The sequence below is a fragment of the Arachis ipaensis genome, chromosome B6 (assembly GCF_059453495.1).
Source record: "Arachis ipaensis isolate K30076 ecotype BB chromosome B6, ASM5945349v1, whole genome shotgun sequence".
Classification (NCBI taxonomy): Eukaryota; Viridiplantae; Streptophyta; class Magnoliopsida; order Fabales; family Fabaceae; genus Arachis; species Arachis ipaensis.
Genome location: NC_142441.1, coordinates 22,054,984 through 22,082,590, shown reverse-complemented (window position 1 = coordinate 22,082,590; position 27,607 = coordinate 22,054,984). Strand labels below are relative to the sequence as shown.

The window sequence follows — 27,607 nt, the reverse complement described above, 5'->3', positions numbered from 1 at the left end:
TCTCAGCCCAGTCACTTACCTTGGAGGCTTACGTGTGGGCACAGATTATGTCCCACTATATCTTTTCGAGCACTCACGAGTCGACCTTCACAGCAGACATGGCTGTTCTCATCTGGTGCATCCTGACAGAGCAACCCATCAAGCTGCCCCGACACATCCGGTATGCAATGGGACACGTACAGATTGCAAGTAACCTGCCTTTCCCCACCTTGGTTTTAGCTTTAGTCTCTGTAGCAGGTGTGTCCCATCGGGCAGGAGACACGAAGGTCTTGATCCCTAGAGCCGACTAGTACATCCCGAATGGGAAGTACATTAGGCCACCAATTCCCTTTGTGAGCTGGCCTGCAGGCCCATCTTTAAATACTCCTCCTTCTTCCAATCCACCATCATCCACACCACAGTCACCATCCACTCATCAGATGTTCCTTCAGATCCTTGAGAGATTCGACCGGCAAGACCGGCGGATGGAGCAAATAGAGCGCCGTAACAAGCGCCGATACAAATACCTGAAGGACCTCATAGTTGGTACACACCCACCTCTAGAATAGAAGGACACCCCGGACTCTCCTTCATCCAGTAGCACAGGAAGCCAGGGCAAGTCAGACATCAGAGGCAATGCTTCCAGCCCTGCCTTGCTCCTTACTGATGGCACGGAGGACCGTGCCAAGCCTTAAGTGTGGGAAGGTCAGTTCCTGACTTCCAGAGGTAACTTCTCTCTCTCTTAACACCAATATTTGACTATTTCTTTTGTTAGATAGGATAGATTGCATGATAATAATTACTTACATATATGTTTTGCTCGGTTAAAGTAATGAGTTTCTTTTCAAGACCTTTTTTTATAGTATTTCACTAATTTAAATTGAAAATTTATGCTAAATTTGGCTGAGGATTGTAAATTGGAACATGGTTGATAGCTAAGAACACACAACCTGTGAGATTTGAGCTTAATTACATGGTTACATTATTTAACCATAATATTTATTCTTGTGTATTTTTTTATCTATGATTGCAATCTTTGCTTTGTTCCATTCTATATGTCCATTGTTTAGTATATTTGCATGCATACATATAATTGAGGCCATCATTTGTTATTATCTCACTTATTCTAAATAGCCTACCCTTTCAATTACCTTTGTTTGCCACTTTAAGCCTTTTAATCCCTTCTGTTCTATATTTTACCACATCACTAGCCTTAAGTAGAAAAATAATTAATTACCCCTAGTGAATCTTTGGTTAGCTTAAGATAGAGATTGTGTATTAATTAAGTGTGGGAAACTGTGAGAACTTGGGTTGATGAAAGTGTGCTGTGTTTTATTAACAAAAGTATTGGGAATTTGGGTGCATACTCATGTGAGACCAGAAAAATTAAAAAACTCATGTGCATTGATATGTTATGTTTGCATTTATGATTTAAAAATAATAATAATAAAAATAAAAATAAGAATAATAAATTACAAAATAAGTAATTAAATAAGGGGCCAAAATTACCCCAATGCTAAGTTTAATAAAAGATCAATGCATATGTGGTAAAATTAAGGAAAATTTGGTACATGAGTATGTGATGCAGAAGTGGGAATTTTGGGTAGCTAGGCATGATTTTCGAATTACATAGGGGTGTGTGTTAGGTGAAAGCTTAGGTTAGTCAAAGATTCATATTAATATTATAGTTCACTTGGCCATACATATATCCTCACCCTTACCTTAGCCCCATTACAACCTTGAAAAGACCTCATGATATTTGCATTGGTATACTAAATATTTGTTGATTGGTTAGATAAAGAACAAAGTTTTAGAAAGCATGACTAGAGAAGAGTAGAGTGAATTAACCCTAGACACTTGAGCGATTAGAGTGCATATATACTACCAGTGAGGGTTCAATGCTTGATTCTATGTTCTCTGCTTTCATGAGCTGTCTTCTTACAAGTTTACTTGTTTTTTATTGTATGGTTTGAATTAGTGGAATCTGATTTACGTTTGTCTTAGAGAACTTATTTACTTTTGACCAAGTAGACAGAAACATCTTAGCATATAGTTGCATCTGCATACATAGGTTGCATCTCATGAGTCTTACTTTTCCCCATTCATTCCTTTATCTCCTTGAGCTTAGCATGAGGACATGCTAATGTTTAAGTGGGGAGATTGATAAACCACTATTTTATGGTTTATCTTGTGCTCAATTGAGTGGTTTTTATCAAGTCTTTGCACACTTATTCATACAATTTGCATAAGTTTACAATTCCTTCCCAATTTTGTTCTATGGTTGAAAACTTGCTTCCTAAGCCTTTAAATTATGTATTTTAATCCCCCTTTATACCATTCGATGTCGTGATCTGTGTGTTAAGTGTTTTCAAGCTATATAGGGCAGGAATAACTTAGAGGATGGAGAGAAAGCTTGCAAAAATGGAAGGAGTACAAGAAATAAAGGAGACAACCAGCGAGAAGCGACGCGTACGCATGGCTCACGCGTGCGCGTGAATTGGAGTTTGCACGACGACGTGCGCGCGTATATGACGCGTACACGTGACACGCGAAGATGGCCAGCGACACGTACGCGTGACTGACGCGTACGCGTGACATGCGCTACTTGCAGAAATCGCAGAAAATGTTGGGGGCAATTTTGGGTCGAGTTTGGACCCAGTTTTCGGCCCAGAAACACAGACTAGAGCCAGGAGACAAGCAGAGACTCAACACACATTCTCATTTGCATAGTTTTAGTTTTAGTTGAGAATCTTAGAGAGAATTCTACTACCTCCTTTAGGTTTCTTCACATTCATAGTTTTAGAGTTTTTATGCCTTTGATTTGGATATTGAGAAGAGTTACTACCTCCATTGAAGTTGCCATTACTCTAGTTTATTTTCTTATTCCTTTACTCTTTTAATTGCCCATTAACCCTGTTCAGATACGTATGTTTATGATTTTGGGATTTATTAATGCAAGGAATTACTTTTATCTTTAATTAATTTTCAGTTCCTATTTTATTTAATTTATCATGTCTTCTTTTTACTCTTCTTGTATGTCTGTGAACATTGTATTAATGTCAATGGAGTAGACTTCCAACTTGACTTGAGAGTTAATTGAAAGGAGACCCTTGAGTTGGAATACTCAAGTGTTGGTTTTAATTGGAAGTTGTTGGCTGTTCTCTAGTCACTAACGCTAATCCTTCCATAGGAGAGGATTAGGACTTGTGAATAAGAGCTAGCTCAATCACTTGACTTTCCTTTATTTGGTAAGGGTTAACTAAGTGAAAACAACAACCTCTTACTATTACACTTGGGAGAATTCCAACAAAGATAGAACTTCCGATTAATCTTCTCCCGGTCAAGGCTTTTTACTTTGAATACGTAAATATCTTTTAATTTACATTGTTTTAATTTACAATCATTTATTTTTCTGTTCTCCAACTCTTAAAATTTCTCGAAAAACTCTTGACTAATAAAATAGCACTCTTTTGTCAACTCGTTGGGAGACGACTTGAAATTTCTACTCCCAGTATTTTTATTCTAAATTTGTGACAACCCTTTTAAATTGATAAGCAAAATTTGCGTTAATTGAGAACTGTACTTACAACGCTGTTCTTATTATAAATTCTTAATTAGCAATTTTTCGCCCGTTCAATTCTTGTATGTATATACTGAACCCTTTGGCGTTTGGACCAAAATCTATACCCTGCTTGCATATAAAGATTAAAAATGAAATTAAATAACTCCATTCTAATTTTATTTATTTTCGGGTATAAAATCTTTATTAAAATTCTATATTTTATATTTGGGTTTAAAAAATTTTCATTTCTAATCTTACTTGCACAGTTGCACCCAAATCTTTACACCCGATTTTAGTTGACTCTCCTCAGAAAATATTTTTTTCATAAAACATGAGAAGTAGTTGTACAAATTTTAAATTAAAATTTTAAACAAAAAAAAGAAAAAAGTTAAATTTATCTAAAAAAAATTTAATATCAAATATTATTTATCTATTACAAAATATTCAATGTGTAGCCTAGTAATACTAAGTATTTGTGTGTATAGCTTGGGCTTCAATCTCCCTTTCTTATTGACATGCACATTATATATTAAGGATATAGGTTGAATAGTTAGAGTAATCAACCCTATTTATTGTGGGGGTCGGATTGTCAACCTGCTTGAATACTCGTGGTTTATACACAATAATAAAAATTTAATTCTAATTTTTTAATAAGAATTTTGAATTTATGTTATAAATTAATTTTTCTAAAATAATATTATTTTAAACTATTAATAAAACTATTTATATTGTCTATACATATTTTTTATTTTTTTATTTTTAATATGATAGATCAAAAACTAGTTCGCTGTATAACATAACTCAATTAAAAAGTTTTTTCTGTACGTATATATATAGTACCTTATATAATCATATTTCAATCACTCCAGTAACGGTAAAAGTTATTTTGTTATCGATATTTTGACCTTTAATAACTCATATAACATCATATATCGTATATTAGACTTTTTTAATGGATTTTTTATTTTAATAAATAAAATAAATGTATTAATTATTGAATTAAATAATTTTAAAAGTTATTACCGAAATTCGTCATCGTGCCTGATCTCGTTTAAACTGTGAACGAGATAATTTTATACGTATCTCGTTTATAGTGTAAACGAGATAAAACACGTGATCGTGACATGTATATATCTCGTTCACACTGTAAACGAAATATGTGTAAAGTTATCTCGTTCACAGTGTAAATGAGATAAGACTGGGCGACGGCTATATATGTAATTCGTTGACAGCGTTTGATCGGGCACTAGTTTGAACTTTTTAACTACTTTCTCCTCTCTTTTACCCCTTTCTGAGCATATAATCGATACTGAAGACGATGGCGCGCATAGCTGGTAACGACAGAGACATCAACAGGCTGAACGAGACTTCGCATTATGCCGAGGCAGCCGACTTTACGGTTAGTTGTAATTTATTGAATTTTACGCAATCCTATATAGATAAATGTATGTATATAGCCATGATTAGAATAGTAGTGAAGAAGTAGAATCTAGTTTGTATAGTTAGTATGGAATAGATGACTGGTAAAAATTTAGAACTCTCTTTTATTTCACTTGTCTTAGGTTGTTACTACATAATTATTAGTTTGGAACTCTATCTAATTTAGTTATTTTACCCCTTTTAATTTTATAATTGGAATTTTTTTATATCAAATATATTAAAACTAATAGAATAAGATTTTTCTAAAAAATATGCAACTAAATATGTAGTTATGTTCTTAATTATAAAATCTATAATTTATAAAAAAATATCTATTTAGGTTTAATATTTTTTATACTGAAAAGATCTAATTACAAAACTAAAAATAGTGTAAAAATTTAAAAAAAAAATATAGGCACCTACTTAAAACTTTAGTGACATTATAAGGACCGTTAAACTTAAAAGAACCAATAAAAGTTTTAAAATTACTTATTGATAATTGTGAACATATATTTTTTCTTCAGAGGCATCGCCTTCTACTGTTCCGACGAGTGAGTCATACCTTTCCTCCACCGGACGCCATCGTCTCGTATCCGAGGGAGGCTGGATTCGGCGACACGGTGCCTCTCAAGGACTTCACATTCGACAATGCCCTGAATACGGCATTCATGGAGCGATGGCGTCTAGAGACCCACACGTTTCATCTCCCGTAGGGTGAGGTTACTATCACCTTGCAGGACATTGCATACCACCTAGGGCTACGCGCCCACGGAGACCCTGTTGGGGGGGTTGCTTCCGTGACTCTGGTAGGTGGTACCAGACGGAGATGTGGCAGTTGGTGGAGCGGTTCCTGGGAGTCAGGCCTCCGGTGGCTCCACAGCAGGTAGCGCAAAGGAAGGAGTCGTTCACACTGAAGCTCGTATGGCTGCGGGATCGTGTCCGACAGATGCCCGCTACAGACGACCCAGAGACCCTCCGACAGTACGCTAGATGCTACATCATGTTACTGATCAGAGGACATCTAATGACGAACAAGTCGAACAACTTGGTCCACCTGCAAAGGCTCCCACTTCTTCAGAACTTTGGGCGGTGCCGGGCGTTGTCTTGGGGCTCGACTGTGCTGGACTGGACGTACCAGTCACTATGATCGGCGGTACACCGAGGTGTTACGGACATCGCTGGCTGTACTCCGCTGTTGATGTCCTGGATATACCAGAGATTTTTTCAATAGTGTCCACCGGATCGAGCGATCTACATGTATCCTATGGCCTCGAGGTAACAACTGTTTATGTCTTTATTTAGTTATGAGTTTGTAACTTCTTACGACCTTCTGCATAATGAACTGCTTTAATTGTTTTGATTGGTGTCAAGTTGGTTGGACTGCAGCAGCAGAGCAGAGATCAGCATGAGGTCAGGGTCTTGCATTGGAGAGTATCGATTGATATGTTACGATTCGATGAGGTTAGTACCATGCTTGACTTAACCACAATTTCATTTTAGTCCTTTATGTTGCATTCGTTTATAAGAACTAATTATTTGTTATGTCACGGTTCTCTCAGTTTGTATAGAGGGCGTATGATGACCCTTCTCTGTAGGCTCTGTGCCCTCCTTGGTTCGTTGAGGAGGAGGAGTGGGGGACATGGATATCAATCGTCCTTCTTGTCTGCTTCAATGTTGTGCAGTTTCACCAGGTTGACCAGGTGAAATAGTAGTTCAATGGAGAGCAGCAGGTGCCTGGCACTCCAATGAACCTTACAGGTATCGCTAAAATCTTATTTATGTTTGCTTTACTGGTTTCAGAGTTAAATTATTATAATATACATATGTGCCCCAGTCAAGCCCGTCAGAATAGTTACTTGTCTGTGTTTGTTCCAACAGGTTCCTAACCTCCACTGGCCAGGGTGAGGATGTGTGGTGGCCTGACAGACATCACGATTGGTACGAGGGATGGCGTACCCGTTTTTGTCCAGGTCACAGGATCTCCATTGTGCACACGTTTGACACCAGGCCGATGCAGGAGTATTACGATTCGTGGCATGGGGCTTGCCGTGTTAGGTACCTATTAGGCGAGGAGGTGTTGGAGGATCCGAGGCTCATCGAGTTACCCGCTGACGTACATCCCACTGCCAGCCAGCTGAGGGACGATCTCCACCTTCCCCAGGGCTTGCTGGATCGGCGTAGGCAGGCGACTAAGGTTAGGACAGATACCCGACGACTTTCTCGGAGGGACAGGAGTGCTAGAGATCGCAGACCCGGCGAGGGGGTTAGGAGGGAGAGGGTCAGGCCTCGTCGGGCGCGGCTGGATGTAGAGTTCGACGAGGAGGCGGAGTACGATCGACAGGAGGATCATCGAGACCTCCCGTCAGACAGGGAGGATACACCTACACCTCCACCTCTTCCACCTCCATCGTAGTACGGTACGGCCCGTAGCTCACACCTTTCTATAGGAGGGTTTGAAGTGATAGCTCTGTTGGACCGCACCTTGCAAGACAGGGATGCTGATGGAGTGGTTGGACTGTATCAACGGCAAGATGACATTGTAGATGAGACTGCTATCCATCTGTTGATGGTCTTGGGACATGGTGGGTGCTAAACAATTGTGAACTCCACCAACCCTCCAGACCTCTCTGACGAAATAAAACATCCATTTTAGGTGTCATGGTTCAAAACTATGTAATCTGTGGAAACCATAAATGAGTAAGTACGCCTCAATTAAACTTGAATTCACTAGTATCCAAGGTTCTGTCAAAGGGCAACATGGAGACCCCATGGACAGCCATTTGTAGCTTGACGGCATTGCACATGGTACTTTAATCGGTCTTATTCGAGCACCCAGTACTCAGCACTCCAGCAAATATTGTAGTTCTTCACACCCTGCATCACTGCATCTTGGCATTTGAATCTGTGGCCGACCCGAAACTCTACCTCATCGTCTAGGTTGTAATCTTCCTTTTCCTTGTTGGAAAACGGAGTTCTCTTGTGCATGGCGTCCAGATCCAACGTATGGTAGTGACTTGGTACATCGGATAGCGCCGGAATTGGGTTGGAGGGGGGAGGCAAAACATAGCGCACAGCTACCTCAGCGTGTGTCTGCAGTACAAACTCCTCCTCATCACCCCCTTAGAAGAATCACTGTCGCCACTATCGGCAATGTACTCCTCATCAAAGTCTTTTTCACCCACCTCTATGTCCTCCACTGGAATGGCGACATGAATGGGTGGTGGTGCGAGAGGTCGGTCGTCTTGTACGTAGGTCGAGTGTACAGAACTACCACCACCAACATCTCCAACATTGGCAGAAAGCTCCATCACTTGCTCCGCCATAATTCTCCCATGGATGTCGAACATGAGTCGCACATACTAGTCCCCTATAAGCCGAAATAGTCAAAACCGGAACATTCCATTACTCAGCGGTGCCAGCAACCTATAACACACCCTTTCGACCTCCCTCGTTTCTGTGCCTCCAAGGTTGCTCAATATCAAACTCTTCAACTCGGATAGTGAATTCACACACTGAGTGTGCAACAGAATTGGATTTTCACACTCAAATATCACCCCATTGCCGCCATTTCTCATACGACAATTGGGGTAAACACACACAACTATATATACGCTATTATTGGCCATTGTTTTCTTCTTTTTGTGAGAAAAACGGAATAGAAGAAGATATAAAGTGAATGTAGAGAATCCCAAGGGTTAGACATCCTTTTATAGTTGCTGAAAAATTATTTATATGTATCTCGTTTACACTGTGAACGAGATGACTTTATAAACGGGATATACACGTGTCACATCCACATGTCTTATCTCATTTACACTGTAAATAAGATACGTGTAAAGTCATCTCGTTCACAGTGTAAACAAGTCTCAAGAGATTGTTGCCGCCAACATATAAGGATATAAAACAAAAGAAAAATTATCAAATTGATGATAAATTAGGATTTTTTATTTAAATAAATTAAATAAATATTTTATTTATTGAAATATATAATTTTAAAAATTTTTACGAAAATATGATCTATTCTTATCTCGTTTACACGGTAAACGAGATAATTTTTTACGTATCTCGTTTGTAAACGAGATATGTACAATCTTTTTAATTTCTATATATCTTGTTTACAATGTAAACGAGATACATGGAAAATTATCTCTTTTACAATGTAAACGAGATATTTGTATTTGTAAATATAAAAATATATTTTTTGAAAATAATAAAAAATATTAATAATTTAAATTAGATCAAATTCTTAAAAATGGAACATTTCAAATAATACAGAAGATGACGTTTTTTCATATATCTCGTTTACAGTGTAAACGAAATATATGAAAAATTATTTTGTTTATAGTAAAAACAAGATAAGAATAAATGACGTATTTTTGTAATAATTTTTAAAATTATTTATTTCAGTAAAAAAATACTTATTTAATTTATTTAAATAAAAAATCCCGATAAATTGTTGTAAAAATTTGATATAGTGTCTCTTGTTTACACTTTTTTATTTAATAACTAGAAAGAAGCGTGAGTTTTACATGACTGAGAACATAGGAGATTGGGACGCCATTCTAATAGACAGCAATCTGCACTCCCTACGTATTGTGTGCATGTGTGACATGCATTTCATGACAGAAGACTCGTGACTCGATACTACTAATATGATCGAGTCCATTCTCTCTTTCACAACAATTCCAACCGTCCTTATTTTTCTCTTATGAAATTCAAAAATCAAACCTTTTCAGTATCACGTTTATCTTTATCAGTATTACTATTTTCATTTTCATCTTCATTAACATCAACGCCTTCGTTTAACAAGTAAATATATTTTCTAATAGTAACTATGAACTTAATTAAATTGTTTTAATATCTGTAGACAAAAGATGATTTAGGTTTTTTTAAATTAATTTGTGTTAACTAGTTAATTGATAGTGATAAAAGTGTTGAAGTTAGTATTAGTTAGTTACGAAATATTAGTTAGATTAAGGTATTATTTAGATATATTTTGAGTTTGTGGAGCACTAAATATATTGTTTAAATATGTTAAATATATTTTATATAATTATTATTGTAAATATATTTAAATACTTATATATATATATATATATATCCACTACAAAAAAATCGTTGGATATCATTGGATTTATTGGCAGATTTACCAAAAAAAATTTACTGGTATTCTATTTATCGTCATAATACATCTGACGGTATAAACCTCGCTGATAATTTTTATCGGCGGATAATAAACTTAAATTTTAATTTTTTTTAATAAATTCACTCATTATCATCTTCTTCCTACAGCAGAAAAGAACAAAATTATATATAACTAATACCAACTAATTAAACAAAAAAAAAAGATAAAATTAAAATACAAAAAGAAAAAAAATATAATAACCAACTACACTATAGATATTGGACAATAACCTCCGTATTCTGCAAACAGAAAGAAAAATTAAGTATATATGCACATTATGACTAGAAATTTGTCTTAAAATATTATTTGCACACTTATAAAAAAATTAAAGCCAATTAAAAAAATTTTATGTTCAATAAAAGATAACCCTTCTATTATATCTTATTACTATTAATGGCCTATGCAGTTGACTTAGTAAGCTTAATCCAAATTAAAATTCTAATCAATATATAAATTTGTTCACTTTTTCTCAAGCATTAAAATTTCGAAAGAATTGAAAATAAAGTATAAAATTTACAGAGAATGTTCACCCTATCAATATTTGGTATCATCGTACTCTCTGAATTTTCATTTTATATGTGACTTCAATTTTTTTTAACATAAGATATGAACAATTGAACACTAGCTTTATAGACATAATCAACCGAGAAAATGAACAAAGAATAAGCACAAAACTAGAGAGAAAGTAAAAGTGGAGATAACTAATGTATGATTGAATTTTAAGTTTCAATAGACCAATAAGAGAACAAATATGAAAATTATCAGCAAAAACCAATCATCAATCATAAAACAAGTTAAAAACAAGTAATTAATTTTTATCTGTTACTACCAGCCTTGCTAACCTAATTGTTTTGAATATGCAACGACAAAAGAAGTTAAAATTTAAACAAGTTAAAAATAATTTAAAAACTAATTCAAAATTTTTTAAAACAAGTACCGAACAATATTCCGCATAAATAAACACTCACAACTACAATAGATTTGTTATTTGGGTGCTCTTTTTTGTACTAGTCTCTGAACTCAAACATTCAAAACGAAAATTTAATAAAAAATTTCAATCAAGAATCAAGAACAAACTAAAAATTATAACAAAAATCAGGAACAGAAAAAATGAAGAACAAATTAGAACAAAAATCATAAAAAATAAATTTTAAAATTAGAAATTTTAAAATTAAAATAAAATAATAAACCCAGAATAAATCCTAAAATCAAAATCAGAATAAACAAAAAAAAAGATCAAAATCAGAACAAATCCTAAAATCCAGTAAAAATAGAACAAAATCAAAATAAAACAGGAACATAGGCATACACCATAAATTAGGGTTTAGGGTTTAACTACTCTAAACTAACTAGTGAGTGAGTTACCCGGAGATAGTAGTTATGCAAAGGACCTTTCTAGCGTAGTGGCAGCACGAACGGCGCAGTGGCAGCGACAGCGACCAACCGGCAGGCTGCATTAGGATTTTTTTAAATAAATTACAAAAAAAAATAGGGAGAGGGAGGATGACAACCTACCTGGAGGGAGAAAAGAGGCAGCTCCGGTGACATAGTGAGCAGCGGCAGCAACATCGGCTGCAGTGCTTGCAGCAGTGATAGCAGCAGAAGTAGTAGGAGTGACAAAAACGGCGGCGACAGAGAGATCAATGCGACTCAAGGAGTTCATGTAATTTTTGGAGGCTGTTGGTGGCACCGACCCTGGTAGAGGGATTTGCCGGAGGTGGTTTGTAATACCCTAACTACCAAAGCTCACGCTTCCGGCTGCGTTACTCTGATAGCTCGGACATTACGACGACACTTATACTATTTAATACTAAAATATGAGCCTGTTTAAAACTTTAAACCGCAATACCGCTCCCAAAAATACTTTCATCCGATGACATACATCCATAAATACCATACAACTTACAAAAGCTCATAAAGAGTACATCCATATATATACATAAAGATATATAAATAATATTAATAACATAATACAATACAATTCCTATCCCTCTTACAGATTATATCAAGATAAAGGCGAGGGTACAATAAACCATAACTAAAACAATACAGAGCATCACAACAACAATTAAATAAGCTCTTCGTAACTTCTGCGCCCATATCCTGAAAGGGGAAAAATGTAGGGGGGTGAGAACATCATCCTCGAAAGGGTTCTCAGTAGAGGGTTTTTGGGAATTACTGTAATAGGATACATGAAGATAACCGCACCAGTGATTAATAACCGTCTCATGCCTCTTTTCAAAAACAACAGTTTACAATGAAAGTAAAGTCGGAAATCTTTTCGGAAAGAAGAACGGTTCAATTTTCAAAAACTCAAAAGCCTTTCAAAACGGTTTATCTATGCGGAACCAAAATAGTCTTTCATAATTTATTCCAAACCAGAAACACAAAAGTGAAATCAACCATCGGTTCACCTCATTCCAACCACGGCCCTAGGCCCAAACAATCCAACCAGCAACCAATCACCACAGTCCAACAGAGTCCCAGTAGCAAACACAAATAGAAGGATGCAAGCACAAACAAACAGTTATTACAAGTAGAGCAGTTAGCAATTAATCACATAGGCAAACCAAGTATAATATGCACACCCAAACAATGTCACACAAATGCATATGATGCATGCCTGTCCCTAGTGGCTGATGATATCATCTGTCGGTTATAGAGCCAACCCGACAAGTCCTGGTAGCTAACCATTGGACTGTCCCTCTGTCGTGCATCCCCAACTCGAGTTATACTCATCATAAACTTGATCATAATCATGATCCATATCCATCACCCTCACTGGTGAATATTTATCCATCACCATCACTGGTGAATATTTATGGGGGCGAGCTCATCCGGGCCTTTCACAGTGCCCGGCCACACTTACGACATAGGGTCAACAGAGTATCAAGTCTCGACCTGGAGCACGTGGTGGCTAGCCACTGCTACTACCCAGGGAAACTCGTATCTCAGATAGTGGAAGTGCAACATTCACATTTATCAATGATTCAGCATAAACATGCATTCAATCTCATCCATGGATCAACATCCATCTCAGCCATCCGGCTCACGGTTCAGTCCAGAACCAGCCAATATTCATATCATACACAGCCATTCCGGCTCATGGTTCAATCCAAAACCAACCAATATGTATAATCATACACAGCCATTCCGGCTCACAACAAAACAGCACTTCCACCATTCAACATCATTAAATTCACAAAGTCGGCATTTAAGCCATAAATCATTTTCTCAATTCATTTCACTTTGAAATCGAGTTTCAACTCTTTTCAGCCTTGGCTTTAAAGATCTCATTTCTCAAATCATCTCAGGCTCATAAGCCACTTTTACTCAAGGTAAATTCCCCTTTGAAAACAATGCCACTCTCGGCATCCTCTTTCCAAACTTCCATAACCATGGCAAGTTAAAGATTTATTTTGAAACATTCAAAATCATCCATTCAACAATGGGATTTTATAACAAAGTTTCTCGGCAGAGTCCCAAGTCTTTAGGGGAGAATAACATATCTCATTTCGCCAAATTCATTTAAAATCATTAAAACATTGGCTTTCTGATTTGAGTAAGAAAATAGGATCTAAGCCAAACCGAGTCACGTAATCTTTACTTCTTTCAAAACCATTTCCTTTACTTAAACAAAACCGGCTTCAATTCCATAATTAAATCTGAAGCGTTTCAAACTGATAAGAGAATCATTTTTGTTGTGTTAAACTAGAGTTCAAAAGATACTTTGAATCTTATTTAAAACGTCAAAATAATGAGGCTCATCAATCGAAATCCAATTCCTTTTAAAATCACGAAAACTCTCCCAAGGGACAATCTTTGTGTTTAATAGAGAAAAACATAAACCCGTTTTACCTTTTAAAACAGCCTCAAAGCAAAATTCTCTTTCAAATGACTTGTATCCAAAGACATACTGTTCTTCTTGGAAAATAAGGATAAATCATGATTCTCTTTTCAATAATTCTTTCAAAGCATAACTTCATTGCTTTCTTAATTGTTCTAAGTAAAGGTAATAAAGAAGCCATAATTTCACAATCCTCAAAATAGATAGGAAAGGCATTAAACTCAAAATTCCCCAATTAACATTTCAAATAAGGACTCGGATTCTATAGAAATTTCGGCAGCACCTCCCCTAAAACTTGGACTTTTGCCACCCGGTTCGGGTCCCAACTAAACCGTTTCTCATTCCTTTTCAACAGCTCAAAACCAGAAATCAATTCAAAAGCAAGCTAACTCCAACAGTCGCCTCAGTGGCATATCTCAAGGAAGCCATTTCAAAAATCAACTCAATATCAACCGATTTAACTCATTTCTAAAGCTTTAAAGAATCGGTTCAGCAATAAATCATTTATCAAAACCAAATCAATTAAAGCAACCCAGGCTGAATTTCAAGAGTATTCTATCTTTCACATCATCAAAATAATTAACTCAATTCAAACCAATCCTCAACGGATTAAACTCATTTCAAATCTTTAAAGAATCAACTTCAAACATTACATTTCACAAGCCACACAACAATTCAGCCAAGCCAACATCCATAATCGTTCGAGTCAATCAAATAATACATAAGGCAGATACAATCACTAATTACACCATATCTCACATCAGTACCCATATGTAATAATTCCAACAATAAACTGTAGTTTTTGGAAAGCACCCCTACCTCGAAACGCAAAACCATAGCCCAAACGCGTCACAAAATCCTTTCCGCCTTGACCCGAGATCAACAATCAAAATCCCGTCAGCCAAAACCTCGGCTCCACGCCACTTTCGCAACAGTCTCAACAACTCTAATCGCAACATATAACAACTGAAACTCAATCGTATAGCAATTAACGTCACAAACCTCAGCGTGAGATTACAGAACAGTAACAAAAGGGCTTTCAAATCGAAACGCTTACCGAACCGAAGAAGGAACGACTGAACCGAAACAGCAGCGGTCTCCGAACCGGTTCGGCAGCATCCCGGCAGCCATCTCAAGTTGCAGCGGCGACCGGACTCCGGCAATGGTGCCTGAAACCAACATGCCACGACAATAAGACTCCTATAATCTCACAAGAAATGAAAACCAAGTTTGAAACCCTTACCGGCATACTTTTCCGGCGACGGCAGCAAGGTTTTCCGGCGGCCAGAACAATGATAACGCCACTAACCAAAACAGAGCAGGATCTAAATAAGCGGCAAAACCTTGGAACAGTTCCGGCTAGCTCCATTAGCGGCGGCCTGGACCCTTTTCTGACGGCGACAATTCCAACCGAGGCGGCGCCGGCGACGCAAGCACGGCTGGGCATGGTGGTTGAACCCCCAGCTCAGCCTCAGATCTCTCTGTCTCTCCTGTTCGGTGTGACTGGACGGCCATCTCCTCAACGGCACGACGGCAGAGCAAACCAGACTGGCGACGGCAGAGGTCACGGCGCGTTCGGCGGTGACGCGGGATGGAGGTGCCGGCGACAGCGGCGACTTCACCTTCTCCGCGCTCGCTCCTCCTTCTCCATCGGTGGTTACGGCTCGCGCTCTCTTCAGGTCACGGTTCTGCCTCTGATGCTGCGCAAGGATGATCGGCGACGGCACGAGCTCCTCGCGCGACGAATCGGCACAGTGACGGGCTCGGCGGCTGCGTTGGCCTCCTCCCCTCTCGGATCTCTCTCTTACTCGGACTAGATCGGCGGCTTCATGGTGGCGACGGCAAGGAGGCTCGCGACGGTGACAAGGACGCGTGGACTGCCGCGGCGGCGCGACGCGGTGAGGGCGACGGCGGCACTGTGAGCTCCCTTCCCTCTCCACGCCGGCGAACCTTCCTTCTTCCTTCCCTCTCAATTCGTTCCCTACTCCTGTTTCTTTCTTTCTTTCAAGCAGCTTGCAGCTGCTGCTGCTGCATTAGGTACTCTAGGTGTACCGGGTCAGGGGAACCGGGTAGGGTTTTTAGGGTTAGGGTTTCTCTTTCAAAATTAGGGTTAGGGGCATTTTGGTAATTTCAAATAAAAGTAGGGATATTATAGTAATTAGAAATAAATTCTAATCCATTAATAATAATGTATAAAAATACTATTTGCTCATCAATTTCATAAATTATTTTCAATAAAATGTCCCAACCAAATAATTAGAAATAATATACTCAATTTCTTCATTTTCCAAAATAGCAGTATTAATATTTAAAATATTACTTATTTAATCCAAATCATATAGAAATCCTTATTATTTCGCAACTACCAACTTTATAATTTGAATATAGAAAATAATCCAATAGTTGTAAAATTGGATAATAAATCATAACTTGTCTCAAATTCAATAAATCACAACTTGCCTTAATTATCTTTAATAAAATGATTTCCGAAATTAAGGCTATAAATAACTATATGATTTGAGACTTGATCATAATAAGACTTTTCAAAGATTCTGGGTCTTACATTCTACCCACCTTATAAAAATTTTCGCCCTCGAAAATTGATACAAAATGAAAGAAATTCCATAACAGTTCACCCTTGAACACATTTAAGGAAGAAGCAAAAATATCTCATCATATAAACATATATACGATTTTCAAATACTTTGATTGTCATATGCATAAGGGTACAAAGGCAGGGGTGTGATTGCAAAGCAAACGTTACAAGGTAGGCTCAATGCAAAAGATAACATGGGTCAATCATGTGATAGTAGGGCAAAGCATCAAAGGCTATAAAACAGGATGGGGTTAAAATGACGTGCTTAACATCCGTACATCAATCTCATCTCAACCTGAAGCTTCAACTTTCCAACCCCATTAAGCACTTTACAATCCTCATATCCGATCATAGGCCAGACAACTGCAAGCCCGTTCGCAAGGAACGAAACACCCAAAATTCATAACGTTGCACACCTACCGCTTCAACTTCCGTATACACATATCACGTCTTAAAGAACTAACGCATTGCGTTACTACGTCTACAAGTCGCACGTGATATCAAAACAATTCTCGAGTCTACTCAGAGGAATACAAGATCTTAGAAAGGAGAGACAAATGTCAAGGACAATACTCATAGATTTGAAAGAATATATCCAATTCCAGATAAACAAGGATGTTCAAACAATGAAGTTTGCTAGACACAATTCAATTGACAACTTCAAAAATAACCCTTGGATTAAGATAATTCAACAGGACAAATAAGAAGAAAGTCAATGCATTAGCTTGGTACCAATTCAAGCTGAGCCAGAGAAGTATAAGGTTTACAGAAGAGAATATTTCAAACCCAAGACAAAGCTCACAGAACTCAAGAGCACGATTAGAAATACTTTCGGATACATTGTTCATGAAAGAGTCGAAAACTTGCGGAAAAAACCACTTCGCAGTCTAAAAGAAAGGTTAAGTAACAACATTCTTCAAGAGAGTAACAAAAGCATAATCGTGACTTTACTTCAATACAATTTCATGTTGAAGTAAGTCATGTAGAGTTTTAAAAACAAATGCACACAACCTTGGCTAAGAGCTAAAATATTTCCTCAAATATTTTAGAAAGATAATTAGATGCACAACTTAACCAAAAGCAGTTCATAAAAATTCGGAAGTAATCAAATGCTTGTTCAAAATTCTCAAAATTTCGTATTCAAATAAGCGTGTATAACATTCATAACAAGTACGAAAGAGGAAGTCAAAATCTTTTTAGAAAAGAAACTCCGAAGTAAAAATTTGCTTACAATTTGGTAAAGGAAATAAGTGGTGCATTACAAACGAACCAATTTCCACTAAACAAGGAAACTTTTCAAAACCTTATTTAAAATAGCGCTTGCCAACTTTGAATTAACTTCGTCAAAATTGAACAATGGTTTCAATCTCAATCAAGCAACAGAAAATAAATTCCGTTTAAAATTTCTTACAAGAGAATTCGAAACTTCTTTAAAAGGTTCAAAACAAGACTCCAAAAGTGTTCTTGAAATCACCACCTCAGAAGAACATTCAAGAAGTTTAAGATGTACTAAAAAGAAGTCAAGCCATGCAAGAAAAGGTCTTAAATCAAAGTAGTTCAAACAAGATTCACTAGGCATGAGTCATCAAACAAGCTTTCAATTGACTCCAAATGAATATAAAAGTCATAGGAAAGACAACTCAATCATTAGTAATTCCTCAAGAATAAATCTTTGACTAAAAACTCTTGTAGAGATAATGAGAGAATAAACGATGCACTATTTTGAAACGAATCAAACTGACTCACATAAGAATGGGATTCACAAGAGAGGACAAACCAAGATCAATGGTAATTTCACAAGATGTAAAAGATTAGTTAAAAACAGAATCATGTATGACATTCATAGAGGTGAAAAGCTTAAGAAGGAGCGAGTCTGATCATAAGAAGAAAGCTATGAGTCCAACATTTTCAAAAGAACAACAATAGCATAAACCATGTAGTATGCTAAATCAAACTCAAATCAAAATGAATTAAGTAAAGTTTATCAAATGAAACTCAACCGGAACAAAAGCGAAAAATCCTTTCTTTCCAGAATTCTGAAAAACACCCAAATACATAATCAAATGAAGATATACATTGGAGCTATAATAGAATTACTGGAAAGTCAATTTACTTTTTAAAGCAAGTGCAGTTCCGTAAGCCAGTAAAAGTACAGGCGAGGTATCAAAAATAAGTGGTTGTTAAACTATGTAAGAAATCTTCAAAATTTCACATATAGATAAGTATACATCTATTCAACAGCAATTTCCATAAAAATCTCAAATTTAGCTGTAATCACTGTCAAGTAAGAGAAAAACTGAATCAACAATTCCTCAGAGTTAAAAGGCACAGCACATTAAGACAAGTTCAAAACCCAGAGTTAAAAGGCACAGCACATTAAGACAAGTTCAAAGCTATATCAAGGAACACGTGAATCAAAAAGAACTCAAACAGAGAAAGGTAGATACAACAAGGATTTCAACCAAGCATAGGCACTTAAGATCAAACAAGAATGCATATGAATAGAGAAATAGAGTTGAAAACGCAAGCTACTTTTCAAGAGGATTAACAAACAAGAACTTCAAATTAGGATATGAAAGAACAGGTCAACTCGAACAGAATTCAAGACACACAACTGAATAGCCTCGAGAAATAGTTTCTAACGTTTCCAAAACCCGTGATTCGCTTTACTCAAGACTCGTCTATCATCTATGATAACCCATTAGCGCTTTCATATACAAAATTCACAAGTATTAAGCCGGCCAAACTTAATACAAAGAATTTTGCAATGCAAGACTAACATCGTTAATCAATAGACCGTCATGTGCATCAAGCTCTAATTCTCGTCATTCGACAAGACCTAATACATGACAAACGCTCAGAGTATGCAATTGAAGCATAGTTGGTCCATTCCTCAGGCTCTACAGGAAGGACTGCTCTGATACCATAATGTAATACCCTAACTACCAAAGCTCACGCTTCCGGCTGCGTTACTCTGATAGCTCGGACATTACGATGACACTTATACTATTTAATACTAAAATATGAGCCTGTTTAAAACTTTAAACCGCAATACCGCTCCCAAAAATACTTTCATCCGATGACATACATCCATAAATACCATACAACTTACAAAAGCTCATAAAGAGTACATCCATATATATACATAAAGATATATAAATAATATTAATAACATAATACAATACAATTCCTATCCCTCTTACAGATTATATCAAGATAAAGGCGAGGGTACAATAAACCATAACTAAAACAATACAGAGCATCACAACAACAATTAAATAAGCTCTTCGTAACTTCTGCGCCCATATCCTGAAAGGGGAAAAATGTAGGGGGGTGAGAACATCATCCTCGAAAGGGTTCTCAGTAGAGGGTTTTTGGGAATTACTGTAATAGGATACATGAAGATAACCGCACCAGTGATTAATAACCGTCTCATGCCTCTTTTCAAAAACAACAGTTTACAATGAAAGTAAAGTCGGAAATCTTTTCGGAAAGAAGAACGGTTCAATTTTCAAAAACTCAAAAGCCTTTCAAAACGGTTTATCTATGCGGAACCAAAATAGACTTTCATAATTTATTCCAAACCAGAAACACAAAAGTGAAATCAACCATCGGTTCACCTCATTCCAACCACGGCCCTAGGCCCAAACAATCCAACCAGCAACCAATCACCACAGTCCAACAGAGTCCCAGTAGCAAACACAAATAGAAGGATGCAAGCACAAACAAACAGTTATTACAAGTAGAGCAGTTAGCAATTAATCACATAGGCAAACCAAGTATAATATGCACACCCAAACAATGTCACACAAATGCATATGATGCATGCCTGTCCCTAGTGGCTGATGATATCATCTGTCGGTTATAGAGCCAACCCGACAAGTCCTGGTAGCTAACCATTGGACTGTCCCTCTGTCGTGCATCCCCAACTCGAGTTATACTCATCATAAACTTGATCATAATCATGATCCATATCCATCACCCTCACTGGTGAATATTTATCCATCACCATCACTGGTGAATATTTATGGGGGCGAGCTCATCCGGGCCTTTCACAGTGCCCGGCCACACTTACGACATAGGGTCAACAGAGTATCAAGTCTCGACCTGGAGCACGTGGTGGCTAGCCACTGCTACTACCCAGGAAAACTCGTATCTCAGATAGTGGAAGTGCAACATTCACATTTATCAATGATTCAGCATAAACATGCATTCAATCTCATCCATGGATCAACATCCATCTCAGCCATCCGGCTCACGGTTCAGTCCAGAACCAGCCAATATTCATATCATACACAGCCATTCCGGCTCATGGTTCAATCCAAAACCAACCAATATGTATAATCATACACAGCCATTCCGGCTCACAACAAAACAGCACTTCCACCATTCAACATCATTAAATTCACAAAGTCGGCATTTAAGCCATAAATCATTTTCTCAATTCATTTCACTTTGAAATCGAGTTTCAACTCTTTTCAGCCTTGGCTTTAAAGATCTCATTTCTCAAATCATCTCAGGCTCATAAGCCACTTTTACTCAAGGTAAATTCCCCTTTGAAAACAATGCCACTCTCGGCATCCTCTTTCCAAACTTCCATAACCATGGCAAGTTAAAGATTTATTTTGAAACATTCAAAATCATCCATTCAACAATGGGATTTTATAACAAAGTTTCTCGGCAGAGTCCCAAGTCTTTAGGGGAGAATAACATATCTCATTTCGCCAAATTCATTTAAAATCATTAAAACATTGGCTTTCTGATTTGAGTAAGAAAATAGGATCTAAGCCAAACCGAGTCACATAATCTTTACTTCTTTCAAAACCATTTCCTTTACTTAAACAAAACCGGCTTCAATTCCATAATTAAATCTGAAGCGTTTCAAACTGATAAGAGAATCATTTTTGTTGTGTTAAACTAGAGTTCAAAAGATACTTTGAATCTTATTTAAAACGTCAAAATAATGAGGCTCATCAATCGAAATCCAATTCCTTTTAAAATCACGAAAACTCTCCCAAGGGACAATCTTTGTGTTTAATAGAGAAAAACATAAACCCGTTTTACCTTTTAAAACAGCCTCAAAGCAAAATTCTCTTTCAAATGACTTGTATCCAAAGACATACTGTTCTTCTTGGAAAATAAGGATAAATCATGATTCTCTTTTCAATAATTCTTTCAAAGCATAACTTCATTGCTTTCTTAATTGTTCTAAGTAAAGGTAATAAAGAAGCCATAATTTCACAATCCTCAAAATAGATAGGAAAGGCATTAAACTCAAAATTCCCCAATTAACATTTCAAATAAGGACTCGGATTCTATAGAAATTTCGGCAGCACCTCCCCTAAAACTTGGACTTTTGCCACCCGGTTCGGGTCCCAACTAAACCGTTTCTCATTCCTTTTCAACAGCTCAAAACCAGAAATCAATTCAAAAGCAAGCTAACTCCAACAGTCGCCTCAGTGGCATATCTCAAGGAAGCCATTTCAAAAATCAACTCAATATCAACCGATTTAACTCATTTCTAAAGCTTTAAAGAATCGGTTCAGCAATAAATCATTTATCAAAACCAAATCAATTAAAGCAACCCAGGCTGAATTTCAAGAGTATTCTATCTTTCACATCATCAAAATAATTAACTCAATTCAAACCAATCCTCAACGGATTAAACTCATTTCAAATCTTTAAAGAATCAACTTCAAACATTACATTTCACAAGCCACACAACAATTCAGCCAAGCCAACATCCATAATCGTTCGAGTCAATCAAATAATACATAAGGCAGATACAATCACTAATTACACCATATCTCACATCAGTACCCATATGTAATAATTCCAACAATAAACTGTAGTTTTTGGAAAGCGCCCCTACCTCGAAACGCAAAACCATAGCCCAAACGCGTCACAAAATCCTTTCCGCCTTGACCCGAGATCAACAATCAAAATCCCGTCAGCCAAAACCTCGGCTCCACGCCACTTTCGCAACAGTCTCAACAACTCTAATCGCAACATATAACAACTGAAACTCAATCGTATAGCAATTAACGTCACAAACCTCAGCGTGAGATTACAGAACAGTAACAAAAGGGCTTTCAAATCGAAACGCTTACCGAACCGAAGAAGGAACGACTGAACCGAAACAGCAGCGGTCTCCGAACCGGTTCGGCAGCATCCCGGCAGCCATCTCAAGTTGCAGCGGCGACCGGACTCCGGCAATGGTGCCTGAAACCAACATGCCACGACAATAAGACTCCCATAATCTCACAAGAAATGAAAACCAAGTTTGAAACCCTTACCGGCATACTTTTTCGGCGACGGCAGCAAGGTTTTCCGGCAGCCAGAACAATGATAACGCCACTAACCAAAACAGAGCAGGATCTAAATAAGCGGCAAAACCTTGGAACAGTTCCGGCTAGCTCCATTAGCGGCGGCCTGGACCCTTTTCTGACGGCGACAATTCCAACCGAGGCGGCGCCGGCGACGCAAGCACGGCTGGGCATGGTGGTTGAACCCCCAGCTCAGCCTCAGATCTCTCTGTCTCTCCTGTTCGGTATGACTGGACGGCCTTCTCCTCAACGGCACGACGGCAGAGCAAACCAGACTGGCGACGGCAGAGGTCACGGCGCGTTCGGCGGTGACGCGGGATGGAGGTGCCGGCGATAGCGGTGACTTCACCTTCTCCGCGCTCGCTCCTCCTTCTCCATCGGTGGTTATGGCTCGCGCTCTCTTCAGGTCGCGGTTCTGCCTCTGATGCTGCGCAAGGATGATCGGTGACGGCACGAGCTCCTCGCGCGACGAATCGGCACAGTGACGGGCTCGGCGGCTGCGTTGGCCTCCTCCCCTCTCGGATCTCTCTCTTACTCGGACTAGATCGGCGGCTTCATGGTGGCGACGGCAAGGAGGCTCGCGACGGTGACAAGGACGCGTGGACTGCCGCGGCGGCGCGACGCGGTGAGGGCGACGGCGGCACTGTGAGCTCCCTTCCCTCTCCACGCCGGCGAACCTTCCTTCTTCCTTCCCTCTCAATTCGTTCCCTACTCCTGTTTCTTTCTTTCTTTCAAGCAGCTTGCAGCTGCTGCTGCTGCATTAGGTACTCTAGGTGTACCGGGTCAGGGGAACCGGGTAGGGTTTTTAGGGTTAGGGTTTCTCTTTCAAAATTAGGGTTAGGGGCATTTTGGTAATTTCAAATAAAAATAGGGATATTATAGTAATTAGAAATAAATTCTAATCCATTAATAATAATGTATAAAAATACTATTTGCTCATCAATTTCATAAATTATTTTCAATAAAATGTCCCAACCAAATAATTAGAAATAATATACTCAATTTCTTCATTTTCCAAAATAGCAGTATTAATATTTAAAATATTACTTATTTAATCCAAATCATATAGAAATCCTTATTATTTCGCAACTACCAACTTTATAATTTGAATATAGAAAATAATCCAATAGTTGTAAAATTGGATAATAAATCATAACTTGTCTCAAATTCAATAAATCACAACTTGCCTTAATTATCTTTAATAAAATGATTTCCGAAATTAAGGCTATAAATAACTATATGATTTGAGACTTGATCATAATAAGACTTTTCAAAGATTCTGGGTCTTACATGGTTTGGGGGAGAGAGAGGCAGAGAGAGAGAGAGAGAGAGAGAGAGAGAGAGAGAGGAGGTTTAGACATAGATAGAAAGAGAGAGAGCGAGTGTTTCAAAATGAGGGGAGAAAGCGCACGATTCAAATTTAGGGTAAATTTACCGTCGAATTTACCGGTGGATAAATACGACGGTAATGCATTGAGCGTGTCCAAAACGCAACGTTCCATTAATTGAGCTTTACCGTCGGATTTATCAATGGCTGAATCCGATAGTAAACCATTGCGCGTGACTAAAACGAAGCGTTCCATTAGTTGAGCTTTACCGGTAGATAAATTAGCCGGTAATTCCGACGATAATGATCGCGCCAATTTTTCTTTTTTTTCTCAAAATTTACCATCGGATTTATTGTCGGAAAACAAAATCCGACGATAACCTTTTTACCCGATGAATTTATTGCCAAATCCGAGAGTAAACCCGCCGCTAACTTCCGACGCTAAATCTGACAGTATTCAATGTTTTTCTTGTAGTGATCTTAAATATATTTAAATATGTATTTTATATAATATATATTGATGAAATATATTAAATTTATTTTATTTAAATACATATTTTATGTATTATAATATATATTATGTATTATTTTATGTATTATTTAAATATATTATTTGAATATATATTTTATATATTTAAAATTATATTAGACATATTTAATATAATATGTTAATATATATATTTTAAATATATTATTTCAATGTATATAAAATATAAGATTTGATGGGATATATTGCTTAAATATGTTGAATATATTTTAAAAAATATATATATTTAACATATCATAAAATAGGGTTTGTTGTTTATTTAAAATAGAATTGTAAATTTTTATATATTCAAATATATATTTTATATAATATTGAATATAATTAAACATATATTCAAAAGTATTTTAGTTATATTAAATATATATTTTATATAAAATTGGAAATATTTAAAATATTTTAATTAAACATATATTTAAATATATTTAAATATGTTAAAATTTAGTAAGTTGTAATATTATTTAATATGTTATTTAATATATTATTATTTAAATATAATTTGTAGGATTATATTATTTATAATATTTAAATAATATTATATGTAATATTACCAAATATATTTTAATATATTTATTCAATGTTAGAGAAATACGAAAAGTATATTATAGGGTAAATCACATAAACAAACTGAAAGAGTTTCAAATCTATATGAATATCCTAAATACAAAGATAGTTCTAAAGTGTCACGATAGTTCTAAAACGCATGCAATACTATATATAGGAAAAAGTAATAATACTAGAAGCCCGATGAAGGAATAAAATCTCAAAGTCGCTTAAAGCAAAATTATAAAGCGCAAAACGTTCACACACGATAACTAAATGTGTAGGCAAGATAAGAACAGAACATATAAATATACAACCTTGTAATAAAGCTCTAAGATACAAGGTAGTAAATAATAGATAAACAAAATAAATATATATGATATACAAAAGAAACCAATCAGAGCCAGCGGAGTTTAGGCCGACTAGCCAAGAGGTACAACAGAGTTTTATAAAAGACTTACTTACTATCTCTCAAAGTTTAAAAACAAAAGCTTTAAGGCATCAAATACAATAATCCAAAAGTGAGAAAAATAATAGCAAAATAAATTATAAAACAAAGCCGAATCATCTTCTGCTGTGTCACCACGTTCGCAAACTCACCGAGGTGGGTTGCGACCTGCATCTGAAAAATAACAATAACATATGGTATGAGAACCAGGGGTTCTTGGTACGGTAACAGTGCCCAATAGATAAGATATAAGGTTTCGGAAAGCCAAAGACAATCTTAGAACTTCACATCGATATAAATATTCAAGCTTAAAGAAAATATTAATGTTCTGAAAATTGGACCGGACCGACTGGTTCAACCGGGTTAACCAGAAACCGGAGACCTAGCCGGTCCGGTCCACCTGCAAAATCGTGCTATAAAAAACTGGTAGAAAAACTGGCCGAACCGGTGGTTAATCGGCAAACCGTGCGAACCGGTTTGGTTTTTGCAAGTATCGGTTTCCCCCTACTAATGAAATGGCGTCGTTTGGCTTAAAAAAAAACCGCTGAAGAACGCGTGTTGCAGCCAGCCACTTTAACAGTTTATCCTAAATCCCTAATCTCCCAAAATCTTCGAAGAACACTCCACTCCCAAGTCCCAACCCTAAGCTCGAGGCTGGAGCTTCTGCATACGACAGACAACCGACGCCGTGAAGAACACTCCTACTCCCAACCCTAAGAACACTCCCACTCCTACTGTCGCGGGTCGTTTCTCACCGTCGCGGGTCGTGCTGTTCTCTACTTTGAGGCTCGAGCTTCTGGCGTTCTTCTCTTGCAGTAAGTTCTGGGTTTCTGGCTTTTGTTCGTGCTGTTTTCATTTTTTGTTCTAGGCTTCTGTTCTTCTGTTTTTTAATTTTTTAATTTTGTTTTTTATATGATTAATCAAATGTTGAATAAATTTGTTGTATGTTGAATTTGAGAATAAATTTGATGTATGTTGAATTTGAGAATTCTGCTCTGCTCTGTTCTTCAATTTTTTTATCTTTTCAATTCTGCTCTGTTCTTCAATTTTTTATTTTGTCAATTCTGGTCTGTTGAATGCCATATAAATTGTAAGAACTATGAACTATGAATTGATGTGTTGGTTTGGATTCTGGATTGCTGGCATTCTGAAATTAGATGGAACAGTCACAAAATGATCAGCAACAACAAGTACAAGAATCTCATACCTCTTTTTGCAAAAATTGGCAGTCCGTCTTCTTCATCAAACCTCTTCTTCATCTGGATGTAAGAGGAACTGGAGCCTTTTTGAACAAATCCATTCAAAGAGGAGGAACCGGTTAGAGCATCAAAGGCTAAGTGACATTGTTTATGTCACCTATAACCTACGCCTTCAATCTAGGTTGCATTAAAAGAAGAGGAATTATGATCTAATTGACATTCAAAGCATTGACACGGTAGATTTTTGGGTAATGGCAGATGAGGATGATCTTGAATTTACTAATGGAGATGTTGAAGGCATTGAAAGTTTAATATACACTGATAATGCTATGCCTTCATATCCTAATGGTGAGTGACATAGCAAACTTTGTTTCCTTCCATAAAGATACATGTCATTAATATTGATTTCTTATTGAGTTCTCTTTCTATTTTATTAGATGGTGGAGACATGGAAGTTGAAGTGGATATACCTGATGTTGTAATTGAATCCTCAAATACTTCTTTTGGTGGTATTTCTGAAGATGCTGGCTTTGGATTACCTGTTTATGATGGAGACATCGGAACACTTAATGATGATTATAACTTCTAGTGTCTTTGTTTAGTTGAAGTATTGTTTGTTGAATATTGTTTCT

At 37.0% G+C, this 27,607-nt stretch overlaps 2 protein-coding genes across 2 annotated transcripts; both read right to left on the bottom strand.

Moving 5' to 3' along the window:
* Window positions 1-15,317: 15,317 nt before the first annotated feature.
* Window positions 15,318-22,890, bottom strand: LOC148554859 (uncharacterized). The gene is made up of 4 exons (XM_088490524.1): window positions 22,885-22,890; window positions 22,699-22,810; window positions 22,461-22,587; window positions 15,318-16,020 (listed from the first exon to the last, which is right to left on the bottom strand). The coding sequence occupies exons 1-4, from the start codon at window positions 22,888-22,890 to the stop codon at window positions 15,318-15,320; spliced, it is 948 nt and encodes a 315-aa protein (XP_088346650.1).
* Window positions 22,891-22,966: 76 nt separating this feature from the next.
* Window positions 22,967-24,497, bottom strand: LOC148554858 (uncharacterized). Its single transcript, XM_088490523.1, has 2 exons — window positions 24,376-24,497; window positions 22,967-23,669 (listed from the first exon to the last, which is right to left on the bottom strand). The coding sequence occupies exons 1-2, from the start codon at window positions 24,495-24,497 to the stop codon at window positions 22,967-22,969; spliced, it is 825 nt and encodes a 274-aa protein (XP_088346649.1).
* Between the last annotated feature and the right edge of the window lie 3,110 nt (window positions 24,498-27,607).

Coding starts and splice junctions, on each gene's coding strand:
- LOC148554859 (XM_088490524.1), bottom strand. Junction 22,588..22,698: donor GTCGTTCCTTCTTCGGTTCG/GTAAGCGTTTCG, acceptor TGTTGCGATTAG/AGTTGTTGAGACTGTTGCGA. Junction 16,021..22,460: donor CTATGGTTTTGCGTTTCGAG/GTAGGGGCGCTT, acceptor TACCTAATGCAG/CAGCAGCAGCTGCAAGCTGC.
- LOC148554858 (XM_088490523.1), bottom strand. CDS start 24,497: ATGGAACGCTTCGTTTTAGTCACGCGCAATGGTTTACTATCGGATTCA. Junction 23,670..24,375: donor ACGCTCAATGCATTACCGTC/GTATTTATCCAC, acceptor TACCTAATGCAG/CAGCAGCAGCTGCAAGCTGC.